Genomic DNA, 19,095 nt, shown 5'->3' with positions numbered 1-19,095 from the left:
AGAGTGAAGGTAACAGCCCGTTTAAACCAGCAGCTCCACCGAGAGTTAGTGCTACACGTGGGGGTGTCGTCCGGGATTTGTTGACCATCAATTCTCGCAACCCAGAGAGGTGTTTCACCGGGAGTTTACGGTGAGAGCTGGACTTTGTCAATTTTTCAGGAAGAGAAGAGGTTAAAAGTTGCAGGACTTTATTTCTGAATGCGTAGGTGGGGGGCGCTAGTAAAAGTCCGGGAGCTATGTGATCAGAAGAACAAGTGGGAGGAGCCTACCCTACTTGATACCGCGTTGGATGCGTGTATGTGTTTGGCGCCAGAGAAGAAGAGAGGCCTCGTGATCGTGCTGAGAAGATCAGAGTGTGGCCATGTCTTTTTCAGCGATGTAGCCAATTATGGGATCAAGAATGTTCCCTGCAAGCACTCTGTCGAGTATATATACCTCAGGAGATATTGAAGGACTGGGTATGATCTGCCACCAATGTGAAGGACTGGCCGTGAATCTCCGTCCATTTGGCCAATGTCCGCAATGTGGAGAGTATTTGTTTGTGGTGGAGCAACCTACCATGTCGCCCCGTGCTTATCGAATGGATTGGGCAACAGGTATCGCCACAGTAGAAGCTGCTATTACTACGGAGAGAGAACGGCAGGCCATCACTTTGCCTGTTGTTGCCAAGAATGTTCTGGAGAGAGACACTGCTGTTGCCGTCTCATCAGCGGACATTGCTTTGAATTCTGTGTCCACCACGCCTGTCTCTGTTGTACCTGTCCAGAGGAGGGTGGGATGTGTGAAGGCTTCCCGCGGCCGTGGCCGAGGCCTACCCCAGAGACTACCCGAACCGGATCCAACAAAGTCCACGACGGGAACAGGTAAGCAGCTGATGGGGAATGTATCTGGGACTGTAAATAAGTATCTGCCAGCAGAAGAACTGGGAAATTCAGAAATAGAATCCTTGTCGGATCTTTCCGGTGATGATGACCTATTTGAGACTATGTCACAAGAGATGTTATGGGCACAAGGCGAGGATGTCGCCTCTGCTATGACTTTCCCTGAATGGACAGCCCTGAGTTCTGGGAAGACGTCGCCCTGTGTGGAGCCACACAGCACTGTAAATGAGACATTGTCAAAAGTTGTTAGTTCACTTCAGACACCGGCTGGGTCTATGATGAGCAAATCATTGGATTCATGTGTGCCTCCTGGCATGGGGAAAAACAGATACTTGCCCAAACTTGCACGTTTGCAGAGAATGTTGAACAAGCGTGTAGCTACGGAATATGGCTTGGAGTTCCCTTATGTCCCTCAGGACATAATGCAAGTGATTGAAGTTAACCGGGAACTTTGGTACAGTGAAGCTGTTTGGGACTATTTGTCTGTGCGTAAGCCTTTCTGAAAGACTGGATGTTCTGTTAAAATGGATGAACGTTTTAGTGGATGTTTTATGCACTGGAACTTCGGTCGGCACATCTATGCTGACAAAGTAGTTATCTGCAGGCCCGGAAAAGAGGACCTTGTATATTTCATTACTACAGTGGATAAACTGGGAAAGACACTGACCTTGCCACATCCCCGGTTTTATTGGTGATTATGGACAAAAGAACTTTGGAGTCAGTTAGTTAGTTAGTTAGTTAGTTAGTGTCAGTATAAAGAGATCTTCGTGGTCAAGATCTGGATATTCATCTCAGTGTTTCAAATCCAAGGACTTCTTTTTGCTAGCCGGATTTCTTTCATTTGAAGAAAAAAAAATGTATACAGGGATGGACTCCTAAAGATTATTTTGATATAGATTATGGGAAGAGAGTCTTATTTTTAAATGAGGCTTTGCTCCTGAAGTTGTACAGGATATATGTGTGTTAATATGATTTCCTTTTCAGGAACCATTTGATCCTCTATCAAGCTGTTAGGATTTTCAGCTAGATAGACAGTGAGGTTATGTACAGTCATAGGATGGTTTTGTTTACGGACGTGAACATATTGTTTTATAGATGTTAATCTTATAATGTCTTTCCACTGTCTTTCCTTCTTCTTTATCTAATCCAAGTTTTAAGCTCAAATACCTACTGCCAGGCTTGGGAGTTATTATCATTATTTTTGGACAGATGTTGGGGACAACGTCTATTGTAGTGGGGGGGAGTATGTAGCGCTGGTAGATTTATGATCTACCATTTGATAGGTAAATTTAGTGAATTGCTCGTTATAGGAAGTTAGATTTGCCTCTGTTCCAGCTTGGCTGACGTTGTGTGTGGTTCCACATTGTACCAGTGGGTGTCGTTGTCACCATCGGCGGGTGTTGGAAAAGCAACGTGTTAAAGCGGATGAGTGCTCCTCTGTCCCGGAGACAACTCGGTGGAGGTGGTCCTCCGAGTTGCATTCTGGGAAAGGGTATTTATGGGCCAGGCGCCATGTTTAGGGGTTCATTTTCAGCCACCTGCTGGCCCTCATGGCCGACAGGTATGTGTTAAAGTATCACCTCGTGGTCCTCCGTTTCAGAGGCCCGCGTCGCTGCGGCGCGTTGGTGGGCCGAGAAGCCTGTCTGGGGCCTACCAAAGCAGCCGAGGAATGGTCCTGAGCTGTCTATCCAGAGTGAAGAAGCTGGACAACCAAGGAGATCCCAGGGGAGGACCCGTCATGGAAGGATCATGCAGAGTGCTGGTCTGGAGAGGGGCCTGTTGACTCAGTTCGAGGATGTATCCTAAAGTAATCCTACCGCATAGTACTGCCGGGTTGGCTTAGAGGTCCAAGTACTGTGTCTGACATTCATCGTGAACCAATACATCCTGTGGCAGAGGATCGTACAGATTTATTTCAAGCAAGTCTGTGGCAGAGACTTTTGTTCGTGCTACGTACTGGCTGCTAGGCAAGTGAGAGAGGCCTATCCAGGCGAGCAAAGATCGTGTCCCACAAAAAGGGGATTGCATTCAATTACAGTATTCAACTTTAAAGGATGTTCTAAAGAAACCTAAAGAAAGGTATTTGAGCTTCCCTGCAGTTTTCCTCCTGCCTCTTTCCTGCTACTTCCTTCGTTACTTGGTTCAATAAAGCATTGAAAACGTACTCAAGTGTTGGTGCTTATATCGTCCAGAGGTAAACTCAACAGAACCCTAGACCTGGTGCCGGTGAAACAGAGGTATCGAGAGTGAAGTTAACAGCCCGCTTAAACCAGCAGCTCCACCGAGAGTTAGTATATATATATATACACACATATAATGTTCTCCTGTATTGATATGATAGTTTTGAAGTACACCTGTCATGAGACAAATGGGAGGGCTGCCTTGTCTCCTACTTGCTTATCAGCCTCTGACTTCAGTGATTTTTGAGTCACCAACCTGGAACATGCAGCAAGTAAAGTCAGCGTAATGTTAGTACTTCCAATCTGAATGCTATATGTATGTTTCTGTAATCATTTAAATCCAGCAATAGCAGGGTCAGTAAACCTGAGCAGAAATTATGAATTTTGAGATTGGATGTGTTAACTGAACTGCACCACCTAGTGGCCAAACATAAATAAGCTGTGGAATGAGATATTATCTCTCCTGGCTCTATACAAAAAAAGTAACAAATAAGGGTAACTAAAATGGGGACAAAAAAACTAAACAAAAAAACAAACAAAACAAAAAAAACACTTGACCAAGTACATATTTGCATCACAAAGAGTATGCAGCAACAACAGGATACAGTAGAAGGCACAACCCTGTACATACAAGAATACAACCTGAGAAATCTGGGTAAAAAAAGGCAAGACTATAAACAAGCCATGTAAAGCAGCAGTGTGTGCCTTGTCTGGCAGTGTATTAGTGGCTGAAAAAAATGTATTAAATCAGATTCAGGGCTGGAATTCCATCAGTAAAGCCTATAGGCACACACCTTTGGTCTTCAAAAAGATACTCTCTAGGTTCATCTCTTTCATACTGAGTTTTTCTTGTTTTACTTGTCTCACTCTATCTTTTTATATTGTGACCATGTGTTAATAAGCTTAAATAAAGTGACTATTTCTACTGATGATGGAGGGGAAAATAACTTTTTTTGCCTTCACCACCTATAGACATAAGTCTGCTGTGTCTAATAAGAAATCTGGCCCCGGTATTATTAGAGGCCTGCATGAATTAAATTTTAGTGGTATACTTTAAGTTTTGGAGAAATCCCAAAGATGTGTATATGCAAGTTCCAAATGAGAGATGAAGCATATGAAATGTCAGGAAGGCAAGTGTGAAGAGGAGACTAAATTTGGGGAGGGGAAGTCATGCAGGGGTAGTACCTTGAAATATGTGAGAGTATGCGTGGGGGAGCCTGGAAGGAAAGAATTTTGTAGGATGTGGTTAGAACTTTGAACTACATTATTAATTGAAACAGCAGCCAGACAACATGAGTAGCACTTGAGGAGCAAGGGAGGGAAGAGACAGAGATGGTAGAAATGCAAGAGTATCCTATAAGTTGGGGAGTGGTGCAAAAATTAAACTAATGCTTATTTAACTTCATGAAAACAGAACCTGAATCAAACTGACATTAAGTTTTTCTGTACTACTCTTTGATAAAATATTAACATTAGAACTTCAATTGTATGTGAAGCAGGTAATAAGTTTTTTGCTTTGCCCTGGTTATGAAAAAGTAGTATAATAGATATGTCAATCTTAAAGCATCACTTTTTACTGTGCTATAGAAAATTATTGCATCTGTGGATAAAAGCATAACAGTGTACTGTGCGTACTCTTTGCATAGAGAAAACAATCAAGAACATCTCCACCCAATTATTCGATCATTGTAAAATTGGATTTGGGCTTCGTCTAGCGATAACATTTGTTTTCTTCCGTCTGTGCTCCTTTTTAGTTCCCTGTGGCATTGCTCTCTGCCAGATATCATGAAAGGGGCTGTTCAAAGACAGACTGGTTAATGGTGGCCTTGCTGCCAAACAACCATCATTCCACAATATGACACTTATAGGTTACATCACAGGAAGCAGAGAAAGCAAGCCAAACGTATCTGTGATGAAGAGCTGCCCGAGTTGTTGTTAAGAATACACAGAAAATAACCAATCATAGATCACCTCCTGATATTAGAAGTACCAAAGTCACTGTGGTGCAGGGGAGGATGCTTGTGACAGCTCATCAGGGCCCACTCACACCTCTTTATTTTAGTCACCCTGCCAAAATGTAACAGTTTGTGCAGCACTTTACAACATGAGGGCAGACAGTATAGTTACAATACAATTCAAAACAGGAGGAATCAGAGGGACTTGCTCGTTAGCGCTTACAATCTAAGAGGGAGGGTCATGTGATACAAAAGGAAATAACTGTTGGGGATGAGCTGATGGAGAAAATAAGAGTACAGTTATTAGGTGGGGGGAAGGATAGGCTTCTCTGAAGAGACAGGCTTTCAGGGATTGTCTAAAAGTAGACAGAGTGGGAGATAGTTGGACAGACTGGGATAGGGAGTTCCATAGGATGGGAGAGGCTCAGGAAAAGTCCTAGAGGCCAGCATGGGAGAAAGTGACAAGGGAGCTAGAGAGCAGGAGGTCTTGGGAAGAATGAAGATAACAATTTGGTTGGTATTTTGAGACTAGGTTAGTGATTATGCTGGGGGCTGAGTTGTGGATGGCTTTGTAAGTTGTTGTTAGTATTTTTAATTTAATTTGTTGGGTGAGTGGAAGCCAGTAAAGGGATTGACAAAGAGGAGTACTAGACACTAAACAGTTGGTACGGTAGAGGTAGGCCAATGAGGAGGGAGTTGCATTAGTCAAATGTTGTACACAGTCAGATAAATTAGAGAAACAAATTAACAGAGACTGTAAGCGGGGGGGGGGGCCCCCCTCCTTCTGAACCATACCAGGCCACATGTTGATGGGGACAAGGTCCCCATGTTGTTAATATTTTTAATTTAATTTGTTGGGTGAGCGGTAGCCAGTAGAGGGATTGACACAGAGGAGTACTAGACACTAAACGGTTGGTACGGTTGGTTGTTGATGGTGACAAGCCCAGGGTTGTCGGGGTTTGTGGTCAGGGGGCTTATCAGAATCTGGAAGCCCCCTTTAACAAAAGGACCCCAAGATCCTGACCCCCCATGTGAATGTGTATGGGGTACATGGTACCCCTACCCATTCACCAAAAAAGTATACAAAAAAAAGGGGGGGACAAGTTTTTGACAATATAAATCCATCATCAATCACGACGCCCGCCGCACCGAAAAAACATAAAGGCACCGCTTTCTAGAATAGCCGCCCACCGAATGCCTCCTCCACACTTTGACAGATTATATATAGGTAAGGGCGGCCACCTGGCAATGTTACCTGGTGGCCCTGCCCCCTTGTATCACCAGGGACCGGTGCATGCTGGGCCAGTGTATTTACATTGAAGGGCACTGTTTTTTTATTTTTTATTTTTTAATAAAGGATTTGTCAAAAACTTATCTCCTGTTTTTATTTTTTTGTACCCTTTTTGGTTTTACATAGGGGGGAGGGGATCTCCCCCCTGTTACCCGCTAGCCGACCAGCCACCGCAGTTATGCTGCGGCAGGTTGGCACGGCTGTGCAAAACGCTGTAGCTGTACGTCGCTCCTTTAAGACATCATAACAGGCGCGCACGCACCCGCCACGTGTCCCCTGAGCCGATGCGTGATGTCCTCTGGGCACCTGCGATCGCTTGTGACAGATTGAGAACGGGGATGTGTGTGTTCTCTCAGGGGAGAGGAGACCGATCGTGTGTTCATACTAAGTATGAACACTGATCAGTCTCCTCCCCTAGTGAGCTCCATCCCTAGGGAACACAGTTAACCCCTTGATCGCCCCCTAGTGTTAACCCCTTCCCTGCCAGTGACATTTATACAGTAATCAGTGGCTATTTTTAGCTGTGATCACTGTATAAATGTCAATGGTCCCAAAATAGTGTCAAAAGTGTCCGATCTGTCCGCCGCAATGTCGCAGTCCTGATAAAAATCGCAGATCGTCGCCATTACTAATAAAAAATGACATAAATCTATCCCCTATTTTGTAGATGCTATAACTTTTGCGCAAACCAATCAATATACCCTTATTGCGATTTTTTTTTTTACCAAAAATATGTAGAAGAATATATATCGGCCTAAACTAATGAAGAATTTCTTTTTTTGTTTTTTTTTATAATTATTATAGCAAAAAGTACAAAATATTGTGTTTCTTTCAAAATTGTCGATCTTTTTTTGTTTATAGGGCAAAAAATAAAACCTGCAGAGGTGATCAAATACCACCAAAAGAAAGCTCTATTTGTGAGAAAAAAAGGATATAAATTTTGTTTGGGTACAATTTTGCACGTCCGCGCAATTGTCAGACAAAGCGACGCAGTGCCGTATGGCAAAAAATGGCTGGTCAGGAAGGGGCCAAATCCTTCCAGGGCAGAAGTAGTTAAAGGGGTTTCCAGATTCCGATAAGTCCACTGCCCGCAGACCCTGACAATAACCACCCAGGGTTGTCAGGAGGAGACCCTTTTTTCCATCAACATGGGGACAAGGTGCTTTGGGGTGGGAGGGGCAGAACCCCCCTGCCCCAAAGTACCCCACCATGTTGAGGGCATGTGGCCTGGTATGGTTCAGGAGGGGGGGTGCTCGCTCGCCCCCCCCTTTCCTGACCTGCCAGGCTGCATGCCCGGATAAGGGTCTAGTATGGATCTTGGGGGGGACCCCACACCGTTTTTCTTCTTTAATTTTTAAAAGCCGGTTGCCGGCAATTGCAGCTGCGAATCAATTTAAAGCGGTGTTCCGCCTGTTTTTTTTTTTTAAAGTCAGCAGCTACAGACACTGTAGCTGCTGACTTTTAATAAGGACACTTACCTGTCCAGTGAGCCCGCGATGTCGGCCCCCCCGAGGCCGATCCGTCCATCCGACCGGCTGCCGGTGCTGCCATCCAAACTAAGGGAAACAGGCAGTGGAGACTTGCGGCTTCACTGCCCGTTTCCTACTGCGCATGCGTGAGCCGCGCGGCGCTTTGTGAATGGCCCCGTTGTTTCCTGGGACACACACATGTCCCAAAAGACAACAAAGCTCGCCGAGGAGGAGGAATTGAAGAAACAGTGCCGCGGAATAGGAAGAGGCAGATTAGGAAGACTGCCTAGCAACAGGGGTTTCTGGTGAGTAAAATTTTTTTTTTTTTTCAAACGTTTTTTTTATATTTTTTTAAGAATGTTAATATAATTTTTTTTCTAGGGTGGCCCTCCACTTGAAATGTGATTTGACTCGTTTTTTTTTTCTTTAGACATGTTATTTTTGTTGCAGCATGTTCTATACATGGTACAGATGTGTCACTTTACAGGCAGACTAAGGGGACCCCCCAAGCACTATATTTAAAGGAATTTTTCATTTGTATTGTTGCACTTTAAGCATCATTAAAATCACTGCTCCTGAAAAAAACAATTGCTTTAAAAAAAAAATGTTTGCATTGATACATGTCCCCCAGGGCAGTACCTAGGCCCCCATACCCCTTTGATGGCCAATTACTTGCATATAAACCTTCAAAATGGGCAAATTTTTCCTGGTCGACTCCCATAGACTTTAATAGGGTTCGCCGTTCGGGTTAGAACATGGGGGTGTTCGGCCCATCTCTATGTATAACTTAGGAGCTGCCATGTTGCTACCCTGTTTCCCCGAAAATAAGACCTAGCGTGATCGTCGGTGATGGCTGCAATATAAGCCCTACCCCCCAAATAAGCCCTAGTTAAAGTCCTTGTAGGTCTTCTTTTCAGGGTAGGGCTTATTTTCGGGGAAACAGGGTAGGGCTTATTTGGGGGGTAGGGCTTATATTGCAGCCATCACCGACAATCACGCTAGGTCTTATTTTCGGGGAAACAGGGTATGTTCCTTTTGTCCCTTCCGCTGTTTCATCATCACAGCAAATAACAGCAAAAAATAAGCAAAGGCAGCAGGTGTAAATGAAGATGATTATGTAGTTTGACCAGACTCTGGTGGCCAGAGAGATGATGAAGATGAAGATGGGCTGGTTGATTTAGACTACTGTGTGATCCAACAGGGAATTGTGATGACGCTTCACTGAATGGCTATATTTGCTTCCATGGATTGTTCAAGACAACAACTTTATCATCAAATGATGTCAACAAACACAGCCAGGCTAGAGATCCCTGTGTAATACCACCGACGCTTCCCAAACTCAAGGTCAAGAATACATCAATAGTGCCAAAGCTTCCCATTTTGTAGGAAACATGGCCTCTGCATTACATCACAAACTACATCACAAACTTTTCATAAATCTCATCTTCCCCACAACTAAAATGTGTTATGATTTTGGAAAGCCTTGAGCTAACATCATTGGCAACGTTTTCCCCAGTGAGCATGGCGGCTGGCTCCTCCTGCGTTCCAGCCGCTGCTCTCTCTCTCTTCTGGGTCCCGGCGTACATTCTGCGCATGCGCGGACCCAGAACAAAAACGCGGCTTGGTTTGCGCATGCGCGCGAGCGTCTCTTGCCTGTTGCTGGTGGTGACGTCACGCGGCACCACTTTTAAATCCTGCGAAAGCCTGCAGAGCCTCAGGAATGATTATGGGCATATGCGGCGACTTCCCTTGGCATCTGTAACAACTTCCCCAGGTAAGTGCTGGTTCTGTTGGGAATGTAGTGTTCCCTGTCTGGCAGCTGATCTCTCTCTTTCCCTGCAGTGCTCTGCCTGGATAACAATGGATCCTTCACTGCCTCCTGGTGGCAAGCCGTCTCGCAGCAGGTATGCATTAGGTTTTCCCTGTGTTTTGCCTGCTGGGGGGGAGGAGAGTGGGGTGTAAGGGCATTAGTGTAAATGTATTTTTCCTTTTCTTTCTTCCTCTTGGAGGTCTGATCCACAGCATAGTTCCCGCAGAGGAACCGGGTCTTCAAAGTCACACCGCTGGCACTCTTCCTCAAGATCCAGGCACCGTGGGTCTCCCTCTAGGTCCAGACACTACAGTAAAGAACCTTCTCACCCTCCCTTATCTCACAGCAGGGGGACGGAGAAATCGTGTTGGGGGTGTAAGGCTCCGGTCCCTGCTGGCAAGTCTCTCTGCGACCACTGTTTCTCCAAAGCAGGAGATGAAAGGGAGGGTGCAGACCAGCACCTTGAATCTCTAGTCAAACGAGTGGTGAGAGAATCCTTACAAGAGAGGGAGGCTCGTCAGCCTTGTGACCCCCCCACAGGAGCCATTATGCTCCCCAACTGGAGAGGGGATGTTCCACGAAACCTGGGAATCTTCCCAGCCAAGCCGCCTAATCCGCTCCTCCCTCGGACAGTGAATCGGAAGTAGAGGACACGGGGATGGGCTTTGAGTACGCCCTGGTTCCCTCTTTGGTGAAAGCAGTAAGGGAAGCCCTAAATTGGGAAGATCCTGTAACTTCCACTCCGAAGCAGAGGAAATTCTTCAAGCAGCTCAATAAGGAGCGCCAATATTTTCCTTTCTCACTGAAGTGGGCAGCATCATCTCTGATGAGTGGGGTAAAATGAACAAGAAGAGTTCCATGCAATCCAAAATCCTTAAGCTGTATCTCTTCAAGGAGGGAGAGGTTAAGCATCTCGAGTCAGCTCCTTTGGTGGATGCAGCGCTGATGAGGCTGGTTTTATATGTGACCCTTCCCCTGGAAGACACGGTCTCCTTTAAAGATCCCTTGGAAAGGCGGATCGATTCCGATCTGAAGCTCACCTATCAGAAGCCAGAAGCTCACCTATCAAGGAAATCAGGCTGGCATCCTCTTTCCTGGGGGATGCTTCCATTGATGTCACCCGCATGATGTCTGGCAGCAGTCACAGCCCGTTGTGTCTCATGGCTCCGTCCCTGGTTGGCGGATCCGGCTTCAAAGCTGGTTTGGTGCCAAAATCCCTTTGAGGGTACATCCCTTTTCGAAAACAAACTTGATAGCGCCATAACCCGAACCACGGGTGGCAAGTCGGGTTTCCTCCTTCAGAATCGGCGCTTACAGAGCCAGAGATGCACCTTTCCGAGAAGACAGGATAACGATCGGGCCAGAGAGGGGCGCAGCAACAGGCCTGGCCGGGAGTTTTTAACATCCTGGAAGGATAGGTAGTCTTCATTCAAGAAACCTGCTAAAGGCGGTTCTTCTGGAAACCAGGAGCACTCAAAGTCTTTTGAGATTGGGCCTGCTCAGGTATGCCAGGTGGGAGCTTGTCTTCTCCACTTTCGGCATGTCTGGGTGGCCTCAATCCAGGACTTTTGGACCATCAAAACGGTCTCCTCAGGTCACACCTGGGTCTTCAGCAGCACCCCCAGACTCAGATTCATCCCTATGACTCTTCCACAGTCAGAAGAAAAAAAGCAGATCCTATTAGCCTATGTGAACTCTTCGGTGGAGCAAGGCGCAGCCATTCCTGTTCCGGAGGAAGTACAAGGCCAAGGCATGTATTCTCCCCTGTTCATGGTACAGAAAAAGAATGGCACATGGAGACCGGTTATAGATTTGAACCATCTCAACCTCTTCATCAGAAAAGAAAAATTCAAAATGGAGTCTTTATACACGATCCAGCAGTCGGTCCATCCAGGAGACTGGTTGGCGTCGATCGATCTAAAAGACGCCTACTTCCATGTTCCAGTGGCAACGGATTTCCATCAATTCCTTCACTTTGCAGTAGGCCAGCGGCACTTACAATTCACCTGTCTCACCTTCGGTCTAACAACATCACTTCGTGTTTTCTCCAAGGTCTTGTTAGCTGTTGTGGCCTTGCTCCGAGTCAAGGGGGTTTGTCATCATCACTACCTAGACGACCTCCTTCTCCTAGCACAAGACGGAGGTCAACTTCTAGAACACAGGAGTCTGGTCATCTCCACATTTCAAGAGTTCATCTCACTGCCCGAGGAGAAAATCATAGTGATCAGAGACAGAATCCACTCCGCCCTCACTTCATCTCATCTCTTCGCTCTTCAGTGTCTGAAGGTAATTGGCACCATGGCGGCCACAATCCCCATGGTGAAGTGGGTACAGTGGCACACACGGCCCTTCCAGAAAGGGTTCCTCCAACAATGGAGGTCCGACAGCAAGAACCAGCGCATCCACCTTACTCAGGATATGAGAGTGTCCCTCCTTTGGTGGCTCCAGCGGAAAAATCTTCGCAATTGCCACTCGATCTTCCCCATCACATGGCTCACAATAACTTCAGATGCCAGCAACAAGGGCTGGGGGGCTCATTGCCTATCAGAAGTGGCACAGGGCAGATGGAACTCCCCTTCTCTCAGGATTGTGTCCAACATCTTGGAACTACGGGCCGCATTTCAGGAAATTCTAGCGTTCCTTCATTTAACAAAGAAATCCTCAGTTATGCTCAGGTTGGACAATACAACCGTAGTGGCCTACATAAGGAGGCAGGGTGGAACCCACAGCTGGTCCCTGCTACGGCAAGTGGAGCCAATTATGAACTGGGCTCAGAAGAACCTGTCCAACATCTCAGCCGTCTACATACCCAGGATCCAGAACTTCCTTTTTCGGGTTCAGATGAAGTGGTCTGTCCACAAAGAAGTGTTCATGTGACTCTTGACCCTGGGAGTGTCACCAGAAGTCGACCTCTTTGCATCCCCATGCAACAACAAACTGGCCAAGTACTACTCATTTTTCCGAGACCCTCAGGCCTATGGGATAGAAGCCCTCATGGACCAGTGGAGGTTACGCAAGGCTTATGCCTTCCCTCTGGTGCCTGTAATACTCCAGTTTCACCGGAGACTCAAAACAGAGAAGGTGGAAGTAATTCCTTTCTGGCCCAACAGGCCATGGTTTCCTCTCCTGACACTCTTCAGCTATCAGGAATCCCCTGCCACTCAGGCCGGATCTATTGTCTCAGGGCACAACATTGCACCCCTGTGCCTCTCATCTGCACCTCAGGGCCTGGTTCTTGAGAGGGGAAGGCTTGAAGCTCTAGGCTGCCCAGAGGAGGTAATCCCTACCCTCCTGAACTCTATAAGAAAAAGCACTAACAGGGTCTATGAACGAATATGGGCCAGGTTCACGGACCATATGTCCTCCAGGTCCAACCCTTGTAGCACTCCGGCAGTCCAGGACATTCTTAGCTTCCTGCAATCAGGTCTAGATCTATCCCTGAAACATAAAAGAAGAAAGGAGGGTGCACTGACCTTGTGCATTACCAAAGATAAAATTTATTAAAAACTATAACAGCAGTAGTCATACTCACAAACAAATATGATAAAAAGGCTTGTCAGTACACCAACAAATGGAACCATGTCTCTAGACACCCGCAACCTGGACCAGGTGTTGAAGGGGACCACAGATGGCATTGCAAACTTCTGACGCGTTTTGAGGAAGTTCCCGCTTCTTCAGAGCCAAAGCGGTGAACAACTGGCCTCCTATGATTACCTCTATAAATATCCACATACACATGCCCAAGCAAACACCCACCAGATCCTAACACGCCCATCAGAGTGGACGCCACCCACTATGTGGATCTATCAGAAGTGTATGCTATTATCCAACATCCCAAGTCCCTCCCCTGCCAGCATGGAAGTGTCCCTAGCACCCAGACAGGGGGCCACAGCCCCGCGTTAGGGACAAGAGACGGTGTAGGTGTGCATGGTAGCTACCATCACATACAGCATAGATACAGCATCCTAGCCATAGCAAAATACTTAATGTTTAATAGCACTGTGTAACACACCTACCCATTGCTGTTGTCCTCATCCAGGTATGTACATCAATGAACTGGGTGATTTTCATACGAGGGGGGGTTTTGGGAAGGGGAAGAGAAGGGGGAGGGGAATAGAGGGAGTGTTGTGTGATTGGTGCTCAGCGCGGCCACCACATTAACTGGGTGGCACGCACGCTGCAATGCAACCAGGAAGTGCGAGTGGATTTGCATTCCACCCGCCACTCCTGGTTGACGCAAACGTCACTTCCGCCCTACAATCACTTACGGTTTGGGGTCATTTCCACCTACCTATAGACTTAGCCCCCAAGCGCAGGAGATTGTGTTGTGTAGATCTATCCCTTTCAGTTAGCTCACTTCGAGTACAGGTTTTGGCCATCTCCGCATTTACAGGTGTCTGATGGGCCAATCACTCCCTTGTTCGCCAGTTCTTCAAGGGAGCTTCAGGCTTAGGCCTCAGAGGAAGCCAAGGTTCCCCAAGTGGGACCTTCCTCTTGTCCTGGATTTTCTTTCCCTCGGATCAGATCCCAGCAAGCCACTCTCAGTGAAGGATCTTACACTCAAGACCACCTTCCTGGTGGCGGTTACGTCGGCAAAAACAGTGTCTGAAATCAGAAACTTGGGTTCGAAGGAGCCTTTTCTAACTTTTTCCCAGACAGAGCAGTGCTAATCCCCATGCTGGGGTCAAATCCTAAAGTGACCATGATTTTCCATGAAAATCAAAAAATTGTGCTCCCCACCTTTAGGTCAACAGAAAATCAATATGTTCATCCTCTCGATGTGGGACACACTCTAAAACAATACCTGGAGATCACGGCTCCCTTTCAGCAATCAGATTTTCTTTTCATCCTTCCCCACAGGAAAAACAGAGGAATACGGGCCTCGGTTAGATCCGTTGCAACATGGATCGTGCAGACCATTCAACAAGCTTATAAAACAAAGGGCTTGGCTCCTCCAGAGGCAGTGACAGCGCACTGAACCCGGAATATCTCGACTTCCTGGGCAGCTTTGCGCCATGTCGCTCCTGATGTCATCTGTAAGGTGGCTTCCTGGTCTTCCATCAATACATTTGTGTCTCACTACTGTGTTGAACCAGCTGCCTTATCATCTGTTAATTTTGGTTTGCAAGTACTGTCAGCTGACAGTGTTAAATAAATTTATTTTCTTTGCTCAGCATTTTCCGACTAGGGTGTGTACGGCGAGTTATTTCCCACACATATGCTGCCATGGAGTCTGTCAGGAAAATGAAAAAGTTCCTAGCAAATACTTACCGTAATTTTTCTTTCCTGATAGACTCCATGGCAGCAAAAGTTCCCTCCCGAATGTCTGGAGTAGGCTAGTTACGAAACACAGCTGGCAGCCCAGAGGAAGGATTTATGGTAGAGGTGTCCTATAGGGTCATTATGGAGGCGGGGCTAACCCACACATATGCTGCCATGGAGTCTATCAGGAAAGGAAAATTACAGTAAGTATTTGATAGGAAATTTTCCGTTATATTGCGCCAAAAGAACAGCTTGCACCATTTTCCAAGTCACACAGAAGCTCAATGCATAGGTGTGAATGGGCCCCCTAGACAATAATGGGATTCCTCTTGTAATGTATATTTGCATGATGGCCTAGGTGTAAAAAAACACACAATTGTGAATAGGGACTTAGCATTGGGGATTCTTTGTATTAAGTTGTATCTATATATTAATCTGTTAGTCTATATACATTTTAAATACTTAATGTAATATGTGCTTCAGCAAACTGGGATCTGAATTGTGTAATATTCTCCTATTGAACTTAGCTACTGTATGTTTCTGGTTTTGTGTAGTAAAATGCAGAATTAATTATGTAGACTTACTGCCCCCTAGGGCTTGTAAAACAATACAACATGGCCCTGTCTTTTCCTTACCATATTTCCAAGAGAGCACACGCTGCTTTCCTCCTAATGCCTACTAACGGATGACTGAGCTTCCCCTTCAGAATGGGGACAGCTCCTGCATTAAGAGCCTGGGAAGCGTCTGCTTGGAGACAAAAATGCAAAGTCTCTAGAATCAGCTCCTGTATTTCATCATGCTCTGACTCCAGCTTGCTCACCAGCTGTGCTATTAAACCTGCGTCAACAAGAGCGGTTGCACCTGTAAAGACAGAAGATAGGAATAACTTTATTTAGAATCTGTAATTGTAAATAATCTAAAAAAAAGTATTATATATATATATATATATATATATATATATATATATATATATATACACACACACACACACACATATATAAATACACATACATACACACAAACATACAATGCCTTTAAAAAGTATTCAAACGCCTTGAAATTTTCCACATTTTTACTGGGATTTTATGTGACAGACCAACACAACGTGGTACATAATCGTGAAGTGGAAGGAAAATGATAAATGGTTTTCAAAAATCTTTACAAACAAATATGTGAAAAGTGTGGTGTGCATTTGTATTCAGCCTCTTTTACTCTGATACCCCTAACTAAAATCTAGTGGAACCAACTGCTTTCAGAAGTCACCTAATTAGTAAATACAGTCTAGCAGTGTGTAATATAATCTCAGTATAAATACAGCTGTTCTGTGAAGCCCTCAGAGGTTTGTTAGAGAACCTTAGTGAACAAACAGTATCACAAAGGCCAAGGAACACACCAGAAAGGTCACAGATAAAGTTGTAGAGAAGTTTAAAGCAGGGTTAGGTTATAAAAAAATATCCCAAGCTTTGAACATCTCACAGAGCACTGTTCAATCCACCATCCGAAAATGGAAAGAGTATTGCACAACTGCAAACCTACCAAGACATGGCCGTCCACCTAAATTGACAGGCTGGGCAAGGAGAGCATTAATCAGAGAAGCAGCCAAGAGGCCCATGGTAACTCTGGAGGAGCTGCAGAGATCAGGTGGGAGAATCTGTCCATAGGACAACTATTAATCGTGTACTCCACAAATCTGGCCTTTATGGAAGAGTGGCAAGAAGAAAGCCATTGTCGAAAGAAAGCCATAACAAGTCCCATTTGAAGTTTGAGAGAAGCCATGTGGGAGACACAGCAAACATGTTGAAGAAGGTGCTCTGGTCAGATGAGACCAAAATTGAACTTTTTGGCTTAAAAGCAAAATGCTATGTGTGGCGGAAAACTAACACTGCATATCACCCTGAACACACCATCCCCATCGTAAAACATGGTGGTGGCAGCATCATGTTGTGGGGATGATTTTCTTTAGCAGGGACAGTGAAGCTGGTCAGAGTTGATGGTAAGATGGATGGAGCCAAAAACAGGGCAATCTTAGAAGAAAAGACTTGAGACTGGGGCGAAGGTTCATCTTCCAGCAGGACAACAACCCTAAACATTCAGCCAGAGCTACAATGGAATGGTTTAGATCAAAGCATATTCATGTATACAGATATTTACAGATACAGTGCTGTGAAAAAGTGTTTGCCCCCTTTCTGATTTTTTTTGCATATTTGTCACACTTAAATGACTCAGATCAACAAATGTTATTAATACACAAAGATAACCTGAATAAATACAAAATGCAGTTTTTAAACAATGGTTTCATTTAATAAGGCAAAAAAGCTGTCAAAACCTGCCTGGCTTTATGTGAAAAAGTAATTGCCCCTTAAACCTAATAACTGGTTGTGCCACCCTTGGCGGCAACAACTGCAATCAAGCGTTTGCAATAACTGGCAATGAGTCTTTCACATTGCTGAGGAGCAATTTTGTCCCACTCTTTGCAGAATTGTTTTAATTCAGCCACATTGGAGAGTTTTCCAGCATGAATGGCCTGTGTAAGGTCATGATACAGCATCTCAATTGGATTTAGGTCCGGGCTTTGTCTAGGCCACTCCAAAACTGAAATTTTGCTTTGTTTGAACCATTTGGACTTGCTGTTGTGTTTCGGATCATTGTACTACTGCATAACCCAAGTGCACTTGAGCTTGAGGTCACGAACTGATGGCCGGACATTTTCCTTTAGGATTTTCTGGTAGAGCTCAGAATTCATGGTTCCATCAATTATGGTAAGTCGTCCAGGTCCTGAAGCTGCAAAGCAGCCCCAAACCATCATGCTACCACCACCATGTCTAACTGTTGGTATGATGTTCTTGTTATGAACTGCTGTTATAATTTTATGTCAGATGTAATGGGACGTACACCTTCCAAAAAAGTTAAATTTTCGTCTCATCAGTCCACAGAATATTTTCCTAAAAGTCTTGGGGATAATTGAGAGGTTTTTTGGTAAATGTGAGATGAGCTTTGGCCTTGGAACTCTCCCATGGGTGCCATTTTTGCCCATTTCCTTTCTTATTGCTGAATCATGAACACTGATCTTACCTGAGGCAAGTGAGGCCTTCAGTTCTCTAGCTGTTGCTCTGGGTTCTTTTATGACCTCCTGGATGAATCGTTGTCATGCTCTTGGAATAATTTTTGTAGGCCGGCCACTCCTGGGAAGGTTCACCACTGTTCCAAGTTATCTCCATTTGTGGATAATGGCTCTCCCAGTGGTTCATTGGAGTTCCAAAGCCTTATAAATGGCTTTGAAACCCTTCCTAGACCGCTACATGTACATTACTTTGTTTCTAAGGTGTTCTTGAATTTTTTTAGATTGTGGCATGATGTGTGGCTTTTTGTGATCTGTTAGCATGCTTCACTTTGTCAGACAGCTTCTATTTATGTGATTTTTTGATTCAACAGGTCTGGCAGTAATCAAGCCTGGGTGTGGCAAGTGATATTTAACTCAGCTTTCCAATAAATTGTGGTTAATCACAGTTCATTCATGATTCAGCGTGGGAGGGGGCAATTACTTTCTCACATAGGGCCAGGCAGGTTTGAACAGCTTTTTTCCCTTAATAAATGAAATAATAATTAAAAAACTGCATCTTGGATTTAATCAGGTTATCTTTGTGCATTATTAAAATTTGTTTCATGATCTGGATCATTTAAGTGTGGGAAATCTGCAAAAAATTAAAAATCAGGACGGGGCAAATACTTTTTCACAGCACTGTATATACAGATATTTATTTGTAAAAAAATTTGAAAACCATTTATCATTTTCCTTCCACTTCACAATTATTTGCCACTTTGTGTTGGTCTATCACATTAAATCCCAATAAAATACATTTACGTTTGGTTATAACGTAACAAAATGTGGAAAATTTCAGTGGGTGTGAATACTTTTTCAAGGCACTGTATGTGTATATTTATTTTATATATATATATATATATTTATATATATATATATATATATATACACACACACACACACACACACACACACACACACAGTATCTCACAAAAGTGAGTACACCCCTCACATTTTTGTAAATATTTTATTATATCTTTTCAGGTGACAACACTGAAGAAATGTATAGTAGTGAGTGTACAGCTTGTAGAACAGTGTAAATTTGCTGTCCCCTCAAAATAACTCAACACACAGCCATTAATGTCTACACCACTGGCAACAAAAGTAGGTACACCCCTAAGTGAAAATGTCCAAATTGGGCCCAAAG

At 44.7% G+C, this 19,095-nt stretch overlaps 1 protein-coding gene across 1 annotated transcript in view; it reads right to left on the bottom strand.

Annotated features, from left to right (window-relative positions):
* RSPH14 (radial spoke head 14 homolog) overlaps window positions 1–19,095 on the bottom strand; it is a 343,818-nt gene that overhangs the window by 27,423 nt on the left and 297,300 nt on the right. Inside the window, exon 5 of the mRNA XM_073629244.1 lies at window positions 15,484–15,709. Within this exon, the coding sequence (XP_073485345.1) occupies window positions 15,484–15,709 (226 nt within the window). The remainder of the gene's footprint in view (window positions 1–15,483; window positions 15,710–19,095) is intronic.

This window comes from Aquarana catesbeiana, linkage group LG01, assembly GCF_042186555.1.
Source record: "Aquarana catesbeiana isolate 2022-GZ linkage group LG01, ASM4218655v1, whole genome shotgun sequence".
Taxonomy (NCBI): Eukaryota; Metazoa; Chordata; class Amphibia; order Anura; family Ranidae; genus Aquarana; species Aquarana catesbeiana.
Note: the sequence above shows the minus strand (reverse complement) of the source record. Positions and strands in the feature narration are given on the sequence as shown.